Below are 13869 nucleotides of genomic sequence, written 5' to 3' on the forward strand. Positions count from 1 at the left end.
GTGCAGCCCGCCAAGTGCATGTTGCTTATGTACCGTTGTGAAACATGTTGGCTTGCAATCACACTGACATGCCTGGATGATCCAGCAGGGGGGATAATTCTGGCGGGCAGGGATTATAATTATATGCAGATATATTAAAATGATGTTGCTGACATCCAATGGCGGGAACCGCAACCCGCCATTGACAGGTGGAGCAGATGATTGCAAACTGGTTTCACGACGTTGTGAAACTTTTTTTTGGCCTTCCCGCCATATTGTCCACTCACACCCGCCATGATGCCCGATGCCAACTGGGACAGAAAATTCCGGGTGGTCTCTCTCTCTCTCTCGTCTGTTGAATGGTGCAGTATCTCTCTCCCTCTCCCTCTCTCTCTCTCTCTCTCTATCTCTCACACACATACTCCCACACAGACTCTCTGTCTTTCACACACATGGTGTCTCTCTCTGGTTAAATGTCTGGTCTGAATGACTGTACTTCTGACAGTGTAGCACTGCCTCACAACTGCATTAGTGCGAGGCTTGAACTCATAGCCTTCTAACTGAAGAGGCCAGAGTATCCCCACAGGGCTAAGCCTAACATTGAGCCATATAATATAGTATCTCATGGATGATATGCTACATATAATCTTCACTGTTTTAAAGGTGACATTTCAGCAAGTTGCAGTGATATCCAGAAGACAAAAGAAGAGCAAAAGGATGGCGAGTACCTGCTAAAAATTGAAGGCAAAATAATAAAGGTAATGTGATAACAAACTGCATACTGTATGCTCAGAATCAGTGTTTGTTACATCATTATATTGATACTTTGGTTTGCAGATATATTGTGCAGGAATGCATTCTGATTATCCCAGGGAATATGTAACTTTATCCGGTGGAGAGGAAGACAACTACTCCGAAGTGTATGGATACAGGTAAGTAATATGCTGGCAGAATATTAAATACCTACCTTACTCATTGAGTCTTGTTCGCGTAAGAATTACTAAGTTTCCCATCAGATCGTTTCAGAAATTTTTCCATTAAAAAGAACAAGCTTTATATAGCCACTTTTCATATATTCAGGATCCTCCAAAATGCCTTCTAAGCCATTAGGTACTTTTTGAAGTGCAGTCATTCATCTTTCATAGATAAATATAGCAATTTTCACACAGCAAGATTGCAAATGAAATAAAATAACTTGATTTGGTTGGTCTTTGTTGAGGGATATATACCAGACAGAGCACCAGTTTTAAAAAATAATGCCATGGTATCTTTTACACCAATCCAAACAAGCATACTTGGCATCCATTTAACATTTGAAATACAGGCCCTCTGGAAGAACAGCATTCCTTTAGTATTAAATGCAGGTGTCAGCCTAGATCATATTCTACAGACCCAGGAGTGGGGTTTGAACCAACATTCTGATCTCAAAGGCAAGAGTGCTATCACTGACAGAGTTTAAAGATAAATTGATTAAAAGCAATAGGTTTTTGTTGTATGTCTGATAGTGAATTAGAGCTTTCTTCTTCATTCATTTACACTGGATGAATATCACATACAGGGCATTCTGTAAGGAGTTTTAAATTTTCTTAATTCACATGAAAATTAAGCAAACTTCTCATAGCACAAAATCCTACTGATAGAACAATTATCAATTCATTGTGTTTTCCCACTATTCACCTTGCTTCTACTCCTGGGGTAGGATGGAAAATTGTGGACAAGGCACCCGTGACTTCCCCACAATGACACCCGGTAGGCAAGGCTTCCCTTCCACAACACATGCAGATATTTGACCCAATAATATCAATTGGAAATACTTTCTCCCACTGTCAGATTAACTCCAGTGCGCAGCAATAGCATAATTTTGCAAGACCTGCCCTGGAGCTTGCCTTCAAATGGGATGGATCGATTCAATGTTACCTCACTTGGCAGAATCGAGTACTCAAAGTGGACTGCAATTCAAACCTAGGAAGCTAAGCTCTGCAGGTTAGAGAAGACAACAGTTGATCAAGAGCACTGGTTTAACATATTTTAACAACAACCTGTTACAATAGGAAAGCAGCTCTTGCCCTGAAGCCTCAGCATAAGCAGTTGATGTTCCCAAACCATTTGTAGATAAGCTTTGATATCCCGTGTAATTGCTTTCATCCACTGCTACAAGCCTTAACGTGACCTTGGCCATTGAGGGAGGAAAAGCATCATCCCATAGGGAGGACAGGAAAATAAAGTCGGATGACAACAGCACAAAACACCTTTGTATAAGAGCAGAGTTCATAGAGAATTGGAAACAGTCGGCTAAAGATCCTTTAGGAGAGGTAGTTGGGAAGTGGGGTAATGTACATTTTAAAAATTGTTGCAGATAGGAAGTTGAGACGTATTAAGGACTTATGTAATAGACATTGATCAGAACATCAGTATGAAAAGAAGTACTGAACTGATAGGAATTTCTGAAAGTATTGTTCGGATTGGAATTTCTGAAAGTATTGTCTTTGTTTAGGCTGCATAACCCTTATGAATGCCCTTATAATGGAAACAGAAGAAAAGACTGTTCTTGTAAAAATGATTACCTCGCAGCTGGGTACACTGTGTTTCACAGAGTACGCTTTGATATCAGCACAATGCAGATTATAAGTAAGTTCTTTTCTCATCTTGACCAGGGCTGGATAATATTTTGCATTGCACAAATCACAGGACGAAATGGGCAACCAGTGAATTACAAAAGTAATCCATACTGCACTTATTAAATTCATCTTAGTTTAGTACTATGCAGAATTATGTAAAATAAAAAATATATATTTCCAATAAGTAAACATACTTGTTATTTTTGTTGGTGCTATTTTGCACAATGCATTTTTGAGTTGAATTGATAGGGAGATGAAGTGGTTATTTGTAACGAAAACAATGATGCATAATGTGATGATTGCAGCAAATTTGGAGATGAAAATAGAAAAAACTTGGGCCTGAATTTTCAATCTCGGGCTGGGAGCAGAGTTAGGACATTTCCTGGCTCTGCAAGACAGATCCAGGAGAAATTTCCATGGAAGCTGGGCTTTTTGTCCTGGGGGCAGAACAAGTATAGAGGTTGCCGGGTGTGGAGGCAGGCTGGCAGGAGGCCTGCCTTGGTATAACAGCACTTTGTCAAAGATTTTTTTAGAAAGCAATCAGACCCCGAAGCACTCCCCATGCCCCATCAATGCCAACTTGTGCCATCTCATGCCCCCCACCCACACCCATGGCCTCTCATACCCTCCATGCCAACCTATGCCCCTCACCTACCCCTCCCCATGGCCCCTCATATCCTCCATGCAAATCTGTGCCCCTCCACTCACCCACCACAGCCCCTTCTACCGTCCAAGCCACATATGCTCCTCCAAGGCCCCCCATCATCCCTCATATCCTCCATGTGAGCCTATGCCTCTCTACCCACCTCTCCATGGCCTTTTATAGCCCTTATGCCAACTTAGTGCCCACTCATGACCTCAGCAACCACTCTTTTCCCTTACACTTACCATGCCAACCAACTCACTCAGTGTCCACCATGGGAAGACCTCAGGAGCCATGCTGAGATTAAATAATATAAAGTTCTAGATGGGCCGAATGGCCTAATTTCTGCTCCTATGTCTTATGGTCTTATGATCTATTGCAAACTCTTTAAACAGAAGTCTCATTCATAAAAAAAAATTTACTGCATTTACGTTCCTTCAACTATATAATCCCTTCTAAGAGCAAACATTTTGTTCAGGTGCATGATTCCTTGTAAAAACAAGCATTGGAATTCATAGTCCCACTTCAAAGAGTCTACAATCACTTGGAGCTGTCAGTCAAACTGTGAAATGGCAAGCACCCTCCTGTGATAATGGAAGCTTGTGAAATTAGTCATGCAGCACTAATCCAGTAATGATAACCCTCAGGCTTATGTCAATAGGTGGAGTGAAATAGCAAGCAATTATTTTTTTAAACATTCCAGAAATTTTTTTTTCAAGTTTTATAGGGTTGGAATTTTAAATGTTTTGATAGATTGACAGTTGCAGTTGACAGATCATTTTGACACTTTTGACAGTTCCAATAAGATTGACAGTTAATGAGTTTATGTACTTTTTACTCACATTCATGCTTAATATTAACTGTCCATCTAAAGGGCACATGACCCCCACCAAAGGTTCCTGGGTTCATATCCAAAGGGATACCCGACCTCTCCAAAGGACTCCATGAAGTTCAGACCTGTTCCTGCCAGGTCTAACCTATACATGTTGTGTTTCACACACTTGGCCACCAAAATTGGACATGTGTGGAGGCAGCTGCTGATTTATATAGGTAGCTGTCTCTGTGAAATGCACGTGTGCATATCCTGACCTGAGCCCATTCACTCCCCCAATGAAATGGTAGGTGCTGTGTTCGAGGCGTGGGACTTCTAATTTTTGGCCTTTTCCACTATTTTTGCAATGATAGAGTCTCTCCATAATCGCGAAAATCCTGGCCTAGTAGCACCTTTTACAACCTTAGGATATCCTAAATTGCTTTACATCCAATTAAGTACTTTCAGGAGTGTAGTCACTGTTGTAGGAAAGCGCAGCAGCCGTTTTGAGTACAGCAATGTTTCACAAACAGTAATAAGATAATGACCAGGTAATCAGTTTTAGTGATTTTAAAAATATATTTATTTCTTTACCTTGCTTCATCTCTCTCTCTAATTTCAAAGCCCTCCCGAAGAGCCACCTCTGACCACATCTTCCATCATTTCCCTTTATCTGTCTCACTGCTCTTAATTTTGAAAATCTCTGTCAGATATCCTTTTTACCTCCTTTTGATGCAGTTGTACATTTTTAACTCCTTCATAATGAAAAAACATTTAAATGGGAGGAGAGGAGATATTTTCAAAAATTTAAAAGCTACCTGACATAATATCTTGGGGATTAATTTATTTCAAAAGCACAATTTTTAGCCAAATTAAGCCTGAATTCACAGCAGTGCCAAAAACATAGGCAATTTCTGTTCGCCATTCTTCCTACCTTTCTTTTGTTGCAGCTGTAGGACTCAGCTTCCCGTGGCAATCAGCTGTGCTCACTCTGCACTGCAGCTCATACAATTCTAGTCACAGCTGTCCATTTAAGCATTGCTGTACTACAACATCTGCAACGTTGGTCTGCCTGCACAAGCAGTGAAGCAGCCCCTACAAACAATATGTTATTCATTTGTTACACCAGTTTTACAAAAACAATAATGGTTTCAAGATGGCTTTGGATTTACACAGATGAGACATTCTAAGAGTTGTACCATACTGTAATTTTCTACCAGAACAGCTAGTTCCATTAATTAGATGAAATCTATGTCATCAGGTTGTTTTGAAATAAATAAATCAAAAGGCTGAATTTATATTTTCCTTCAAAATATCAATTTAACTTTACTGGGGGATACAAGTTTACTGTTTTTCTATAATTTCAGACCTGACGATGTCATAGTCCTCAATTTTATTCTTGATGGCCATTTTATCATTAACAAAAGAGTGAAAGGAAAGTTTATGAGAACTCCTTACATGCTGAGATTGTTAGGATGTGGAATACTTACCAGAAAAAGTGGTGGAAGCAGAATCCATAATACCTTGGAAGAGGGAAGGGGATAAATATTTGAAAAAGAAAAATTGAAGGAAATTAGGGAAAGGGCAGGGAAAGGACTAAATGAATAGCTGCTTCTGAGAGCCAACACAAATGCAAGGGCTGAATGACCTTGTTCTCTCAGATTGTGTGATAGTGTAAGGGTAAGGGCAAATTCACACTTTGAAAGGAAACGGGTACATTACCAAAAGTTAGAGGGTACCACTTTTTTTTAAAAAGAGAGAAATATAGGTATAGGGCTCAGGCCTATAATGCAAGGCATCACCACATTTGAATGGAGTAGAGAGGACAAATGAAGTAGTGATTTGGTGACACAAAATTTAGATTTTTAAAAGCATGTAGAATGAAAGGTCTGATATGGGTTATGAGGCCTAGGGAATGGTTGAGTTAGAGGAGGTGACAATGTGATTTATTTTGATTTCAATGTAGTGAGAGAAAAGCACATAGCATGAAAAATAAATCTAACTCTCTTTCTTATATCACGGCAGGCAACATACCTTCACATCTATAAAATCACTATTACCCTTAAAGCAGAAATAGAAAACAATGTGCCTATTGTGGAATATGTTTCTAACGCCTCAATTTTTCCAGTTACAGACTTGCATTTTGCTCAGACAGTTCATGGAAGGGCAGTGCCATTTGCGACAGCAGGAGATTGTTACAGTGCTGCCAAATGTCCCCAGGTAGGGATAATCTATCTGAATGGAATTTATATGCCATCTACTTTTCCACTTTAAAAGTGTTCAATTGTAGGATTAAGTATACAGTAAAAGTAAAAAAAAGAGAAATGTAGTCGTAAATTTGCACAGTATCATCTGTTTTTATTTATTATTTCCTCACAAACATCAAGAACTAGTTACAAGTTTTTTTGGGAAAGGAGGAGAGCAGTGGCCAATATTCAGGTGTGACCTACTTTCAGCAATTGCACCTATTTTCAATTGATGATGGAATAAAACCAATTCAGCCCAGATTCCCCCGGTTGAAGCTGAAGAGTAAATGATTGTATTGGTTCATTTCAGTTATCAGATGGAGTGAAAGCTGAAGTTTGCAAGAAAATATGTCCTTTTGATTCATTCTGTTTTTGCTCAGTTATATCTATACCATTTCATACAGAAATAGATCTTGCAAACATTTTTGGAACATATAAGTAACTTCAGCACTCAGAAAATAGTGCATTAATACTTTAGCACTATTCACTCTTCACTGACAGCATGTAAATGCTAAATATAACCTCATTTTTGTATGTGGAAATACAAGAATCCACTTCCAGATTTTACAGTTTACACAACATGTAGGGACTGTTCTCAGCACAACTGATGCACACAGATGCCACAGGCCACAAACCCTGATGATTCCCTGGATGCACAAATAACAATACTGTTTACTTGATGGAACAGATAACAAAGGGAGGGTTAACAGGGTTGTTCTTCACCTTTGTGAAGAGAATGGTAAGACACCCATTGGGGCCTCTAATGAATGGCAGGGTTTTTGAGATTGCCAGTTTACTGCCTACAGGGGATGACCTAATGGAGTTTTCAGGCTGATGTCAGGTCACCAAGTAAAAAACACCCTGCAGCAGGAAGGGTCATTTTCGTCAATTAAATGAAGGTTCCAGAAACAATACAATGGCCAGGTTGCCAAATGACCACATTGTAATGGTAGACATGCAATTACATAGGAAAAACAAAAAATATAATTCATTTTAGAAGTTTATTTGCCATAACTCTCTCTTTTGACTCTAACTGCTGACTGGTACTAATGGATTAAGTGATTTCAGCTCAGTCTGATGTTACGGGAAAGCATAATGTGTAGTATTTAGCATTAATGTGTATAAAGTAGCTGATTAGAAATTCAACGACAACGACTTATATAGCACCTTCAATGTAAGAACCGTCACAAGGTACCTCACAGAAGTATTACAAAACATATCATTCACTTGTCTTCTCATTTTGTAAACTTCGGTGTTTTGTTTTAAACGTGAAAGTAAGGTCACTTTGGTTCTGAATGGGATAAATAAACCACCGTTGGTAATACTATTAGATTTGACCCTGAGAATCTCAGCTGGAAACTCCTGAGAAACTCAGTGTTTGAGAGTTTTCCCAGGCAATCATAAATACCCTCACTTCACATTTAGGTGCCTCTGAGAACGCTTTAATCTCTCAGCTGAAAGCGGGGTTTGTTGAGGTACCAGTTATGTGAACATTTCTCATCACACCTTGTCACAGGAGATCATGGGTAAAGTTTTTCGCTCGGCAGGCGGGTGCGTGCCCGACCCAACTGAGCATAAAATTGTGCCCGATAATGTCGGACGAGCGTCCTGACGTCATCACGCATTTGTGTGATACTTTGGTGACGGGCACGCGCCAGAGTCGGCAGCACGCCTGCCGACAATCATAAGGCCTATTAAGGCCATTAAAAAGTTAATTAAAATAAATTTTTCATTGCCCAGCCAACCTTACGGTTGGCGGGCAGGCCAAAACGCCAAGCGGCCTTTGCACTTTTTTGGAAGCCTCATCCACGGGCGGGATGAGGTTTCCAAAATCAAATTTAAAAAATAAAAACTTTAATCTTTTATTAATAACCTGTCCCTGCTCATGTAACAGAGTAACATGAGGGGACATATTTCATTACATTTTTATTTAAAAATTTTTTTTTCATAAATCTTTATCTCCCTGAGGCAGCTCTGTGCCTCAGGGAGATTATGTAGCGCACACTCGTGCGCATACATGAAGGTCACGCTTGCCCAGCTCGCACTCCTCCCCCTGCCTGACAGGCAGCACTGAGCGCTGCCACTCGCGTTTCACGCTAGGCAGGCCTTAATTGGCCCGCCAGTGTGAAATTGCCTTCTGGGCCCGATCGCAGGCAGCAGTCAGCTTCCCTACCGCTCCTGCCCGCCCCCGCCAAGCCCGCACGCTAAGGGCAAAATTCTGCCCCAAGTGCCTAGTTTACATAAATAGCTCAGTGACAAAACGTTTTCCAAAACATGAAGGTCAACTAATATCTGTAAGGAGCAGAAAATTCTCAATGAAAAAATATATACAAATGTGCTGTAACTGTAGATAATCTCTATGGTTTATTTGCTATACCAGTTTTTCAGATGCTACTTTTTGGGAGTTTGGTTTATCTAAGAGCGATTGACATAGTCAACAGCCCAATGTCAATACAAGGCCATGATTGGCAACTTTTGTAACTTTCTACTCTGATTGTAGAAAAAAAAAGAATATTTTCAAAACTACATGTGAACGATGAGGAAATTGTCACCCCGATAATAAAATGAACATAAGGACTGTGCAATTATTCCATTGTTCCATGTAACATTGAAGTAGCAACTCACCTTTCCCAATCATCTGGGTTATCACTTTAGGAAATAAAACTCTTAACAGTCCAGCTCACCGAATTGAATGGATTGACTATGATACCAGATCTGGGCATTAGAAACAAGAGTCTGACAATTTGTAGGTCCATTTTGCTGTTTTTCCAGGTTGAACAAGAATAATGAAAGAAAGGTACAAATGAGCTCGCTTTTGTGTTCTATCTGACTTAATTACGGTAGATCTGTGATCAGGTGATGAAAGAATGATTTATTTTGTGTACATTACAAATTTCTTCCTCATTGATTTAGGTTTTTATTTTGTGCATATCATAACCCCACCCCATCCCCTCCCGGTGTGGAACTTTCTGATCTCTGTCATGTGCGTTGTTAAGATCCCTGTCTCACCACCAGGTCCATTGTTCAACTTGCTTTTTTTTGTGGTGTTTAATTGCTGGGAGGTACATTCACATAATCCACAGCAGGCTCAGTGTCCACAAGTGAAGGCCATTATTTATGCCTGCTCGCCCCTACATAAAGGTTAACCCCACTGTGAGGCAAACTCTTTTAAACTCTGCTTACCTGCAGATAGTGGTTTCCATCATAATCAACAATATGCTGACTGAGCACCAGATAAGTGGAACTCTTCTCAGATAAATATAGGCTGTCGGATCCCACGTTTTAAAAATAGAAACTGAGAGGGAACCAATGGGCCAGTTGTAAGACTGATTCAAACATGTAGATCAAACATAGCATTAGTATCAGTAGTAAAGCTTTGTTATGAGTCACTGGGGTTTGAACTGAACCAAAATAAAGACATAAGAATTTCTGTCTAATTCTAATCATTCAGTTTTAGATGTTGTGGTCTTTCTTTTAAAAACAAAGGATGTAGATCACAATACTTGTCCACAAAATGAGAGGTGTAGCAATTTCTGTTCCTCTTCTGCACGCTCAGTATCAGTTTCCAATTTTTCATCTTTATGTTCAGCCACAATGGTAGGTGTTGGTTGGACAGGAGGCTTCGAAAAGTAGACATTGAGTTATTTCGATCGCAACTATCGTATTCTAGGTGGTTGACCAAGAATATGTCCTTAGGCTGTGCTAGTTTAGTGATTCCTATTGATCTAGTGATAGGAGTGGGGTCTGCCAATTGTTGTCTGGTGGTTCAAGGAAAGGTTCTCCCTGAATCTAATTTTCTGAAATTCAAGGTTTAGTCTAGTAGAAATCTGAAACCCACATTAAATGAATGCTCCTTCCTACTGTGCTCAGGTTGCCTTTAAAAATGAACTGGATCCAGTTTAGACCTACTTTGGGTTGTGTGAATAAACCTATACTAGGCACTTTGTATTCCTCCTGTAAAGGCAAACTAAGTTTAAGGAAGATCCAAACTAGTTCTTTGTGCTTTGGAAATTACGCAACTAAATGCCAGCTTGACATGGAAAGTAATGTTTGTAATGTCCAGTTGCAATCCAGTGTCACTGAATAAATGAATATTTGCATATGGACAACAGAAGCAGAGAAGTGTTCTAAAGGTAGAATTTCCAGGACAATACCGATTTCTATTCATATATTTCTCTTTTGTCTTTTCTACCCTCTCCCCCATCCCCGCTAGAATGTATAACAGCCTTTAAAAGGGAACTAATAAACATTTACAAAAGAGACATTGAAATGGGAAATGGGTCATAGAGTCCTTCCAAAAAGGTAGTGCATATGCGATCTGACAAATTACTTTCTGCTGTGAATCATTAAATTTTGGAAAAATGTGCAGGGAGGAAGATTCAGCAAGGTAGCGAAGTCTCAAATAGAAAAATCAACTGATTCAGAATTATCTTGAAATTTAAGAATTCAACAACGAAGCACCAATAAAGATTACATTTACTTCTACAATGGTGGGTGAATGAACTTCTTCCTGAGAATGTCTCCCTGCCTTATGATGAGCTTCTTTCAGGAAACCATTCCAGTCCCAATATTCCAAAATAGGAGAAAAATACAAACTACAGGCATGGATCAGAAGTTTGCTGTGAATTAATTCCTGTGAATGGCTCTCTACAAAAGGTGCTGATTTAGAAGATGGATTTCTAGTAAAGAAACTATATAGCAGAGTCATATTTCTAAAGAACTAGTATTATTTGGGGCACTGTATTCTGACTAAAATGCCTTTGAGGAATACTAAAATTGTTAGATGATTTAAGCAAAGTTGTTGCAAGAGCTTTATTGTTAGCTTCATTTAGCAGCTGTTTTATTTAAAGGCTCATTACACTGAAACATTCTTATTTTATTGATGTTTAACAAATTGCTTTTCAGGGACAATTTAGCATTAACTTAAGTGGTACAGGGCTGAAGATATCAGAGGCATCGAAATGGATTGCACAGGGAAACTACGCTACAGTCAATGTACACAGGTCGCAGGTATGTGAGTTTGGGGCCAGAAATAGCCAAACATGCTGTATTTTGTTGAAACTACAGTCAAAATGTTGTTTTCATTCAGTAATAGCTAAAATAATAGCTATTTTATATTGTGATGTTATTGAAGGAGGAGTCAGAGAGCTGTGAGGAGCAGGAAACCCTGACTGATTTCACCTCCTTATTCGGAGAGTGCTAAGGCCAGTATAGAGGCTGTAAAACTCTGGTTGCAATTAATCACAGGAGATTGAACTGAGAGTCTTCATGATCAGTGGGGTTCAGCTACTTAACGGCTGAACTTGTAACCACTAGTGTGCTATGTATGTAAAGATAGCGAGGGCTAAACTAGATAGCCCTCAAACATAAGTACTTAACTCTTGCCTGTTAGATATAATGCAGTCAACACAGTATCGCCATGCTATCTGCTAATTTACATGATTTCTGTGTGCAGGCAGCCCTAACCTCTGGGTTGTTTGGCTACATACACCAGCTTACTTAGACTTAGGACTTCCCCGTGCCAAGGGGCGCATGAGGCAGACAAAGTGTGTGTTTATGTCTGTTTCCATAGCTAGTTTTTGCTGAAACAGGTCACGAGCTGTCGCCAGAGGTGGTAGCTTGAGGACTGCCACTCCGCATCAAGCATGACTGATGGAGATTGTCCTGCTCCTACCACCTGCAATAGGTGTATTGGAAGAATTACAGGTTGACGTCAACCTGTTGGACCGCAAGACGAACACACCTTCCGTGGCCAAGTCCTGGAGTGGGACTTGAACCAGAACTTCTGTCCCAGAGGTAGGGACACCACCACTGCGCCACAAGCCCTCCTCCATACACCGGCAGGAGGCTCAAACTCATTACTTGCTAACACTACTTAAAGCTAGTCAGCACTGCCTAAAGGGGAGACGTGTTGTAGCTGGAGCAGGTGCTCTGAGTTCTGTGTGAGTTAACTCTAACCTGGGAAAGATGGAAAAATGGCTGAATATGGAAAAGCGCGAGCACCCAGATTTTCCAATGCCCCACTGAATGTCATGGTGGAGGAGGTGGAAGCAAGGAGAGAAATCCTGTAGCTGCAGGAGGCCCCCTGAGCAGGAGGTGAAAAGGCAGTGGGAGCAGATAGTGGCGGAGGTCATTGCCAGGAGTCAAGCCACAAGGACATGGATGCCACGCTACAAGAAGTTTAATGCGCTCACAAGAATGGTCAAGGTCAGTGAATACATCCTTGGAAGCCATATCCCACCAACTCCACTGCTCAATCCTCCACACCCCCATCACTCACCTACCAACAATCTCTATCAGGGCTCATACTTAACATATATATGCTTCATCTCATCCTTATAACACTCAACATGGTTGCAAACCTCATACCATCATCTCCAAGCTTGCATACTCTGCCAACTATTTAACCACAACAGCCACATTGCCCAAACATATTTCACCACACTCACTGACACACTTTCCTTTGTCTTGCAGAAGGTGGCATATAACCAAAGGCAAGAGGAGGGAGCTGTGCCTGCTTGCCCTAACCCCCATAGGGGAAATGAAGTTGGCCATTCTTGGAAGTGCCATTGCTGAGGTGTGGCCAGCAGTGGAGCTAAAACCATTGAAGGTAATAGTACCCTCATTTCTAATCCTCCTCCTCACATTTCACAATCTCTTCTGATTTATAAGCTGTAGTTGGTGTAAGCATGTATCTCTTATTTTCTTCCCCTCCTTTAATCACAATCTTACCCTTGTGCTTTTATTTTTTCAGATACCCATGAAGTACAACCTGACCAGGAAGGTTACAAGAGAGTGTTGATAAAGACACGCCATCACTTGGTTATTAATGGGAACCAAGCTGGTTGGTGAAGCAGAAACCAAAACACAGACCGTTTCTTGATTGATAGAGTTTATGGACTTGTTCAGTCTCACGGCTCTCTTTCCACTGCACCCAGTGTCCCAGCTATCCCCTATTTATATGTGCTCAATTTATACCCATCACCTTATTTCTCTTAACCTTAACAATGTAATTTGACAAGATATTAACATTGATTTCACACTCTCAACCACCAGCTCAGATATTTGCAGTATGCGTATTTTAGAGGAGAGATTAGAGGTGGGATCTACACGTGCTGAGACACTTGGCCTAGGTTGCTGCAGCCAGAGGAAAGGGCAAGATTACTGCAGGTGTCAGCTCAGTAAGGAGTCGTCGCACATGAGTTCTGCTGCAGGGGTGTCAGATGAGGACCGTAATATGACAGGCTACTGTAGGCGACTGATGGGTGTACGCAATAAAAAATTGCTTGGTAAATTGAGAAGCCTGTGCTCAATTTTAAAGAGCATGAAGGAGTCCGGCACCAATTTGTCACATGACTTTGCACACAGTTTGGAGTCCATCCTTTCCAGCAAGGCAGTGGTGGCCAATTATGGGTCCAGTTAGCTCAGTTGGCAAAAAGTGTGGAGATGAATAATGCCAACCGCATGGAGTCAATCCCTGTACTTGCTAAAGTTCTTCTTCGGGTCTACCTCCTCGCATTGCCCCATTGTAATAAAATGGTATAAGCCATGATCAGCAACCCCTGATGGGAT

The 13869-nt window shown here is 40.6% G+C and overlaps 1 protein-coding gene across 1 annotated transcript in view; it reads left to right on the forward strand.

The window, feature by feature from the left end:
• Positions 1 to 13869, forward strand: part of LOC144696757 (A disintegrin and metalloproteinase with thrombospondin motifs 20) — a 440683-nt gene that overhangs the window by 418234 nt on the left and 8580 nt on the right. Inside the window, exons 34-38 of the mRNA XM_078568442.1 lie at positions 643 to 737; positions 817 to 911; positions 2474 to 2607; positions 6180 to 6271; positions 11203 to 11307. Of these exons, the coding sequence (XP_078424568.1) occupies positions 643 to 737; positions 817 to 911; positions 2474 to 2607; positions 6180 to 6271; positions 11203 to 11307 (521 nt within the window). The remainder of the gene's footprint in view (positions 1 to 642; positions 738 to 816; positions 912 to 2473; positions 2608 to 6179; positions 6272 to 11202; positions 11308 to 13869) is intronic.

The sequence above is a fragment of the Cetorhinus maximus genome, chromosome 22 (assembly GCF_964194155.1).
Source record: "Cetorhinus maximus chromosome 22, sCetMax3.hap1.1, whole genome shotgun sequence".
Taxonomy (NCBI): Eukaryota; Metazoa; Chordata; class Chondrichthyes; order Lamniformes; family Cetorhinidae; genus Cetorhinus; species Cetorhinus maximus.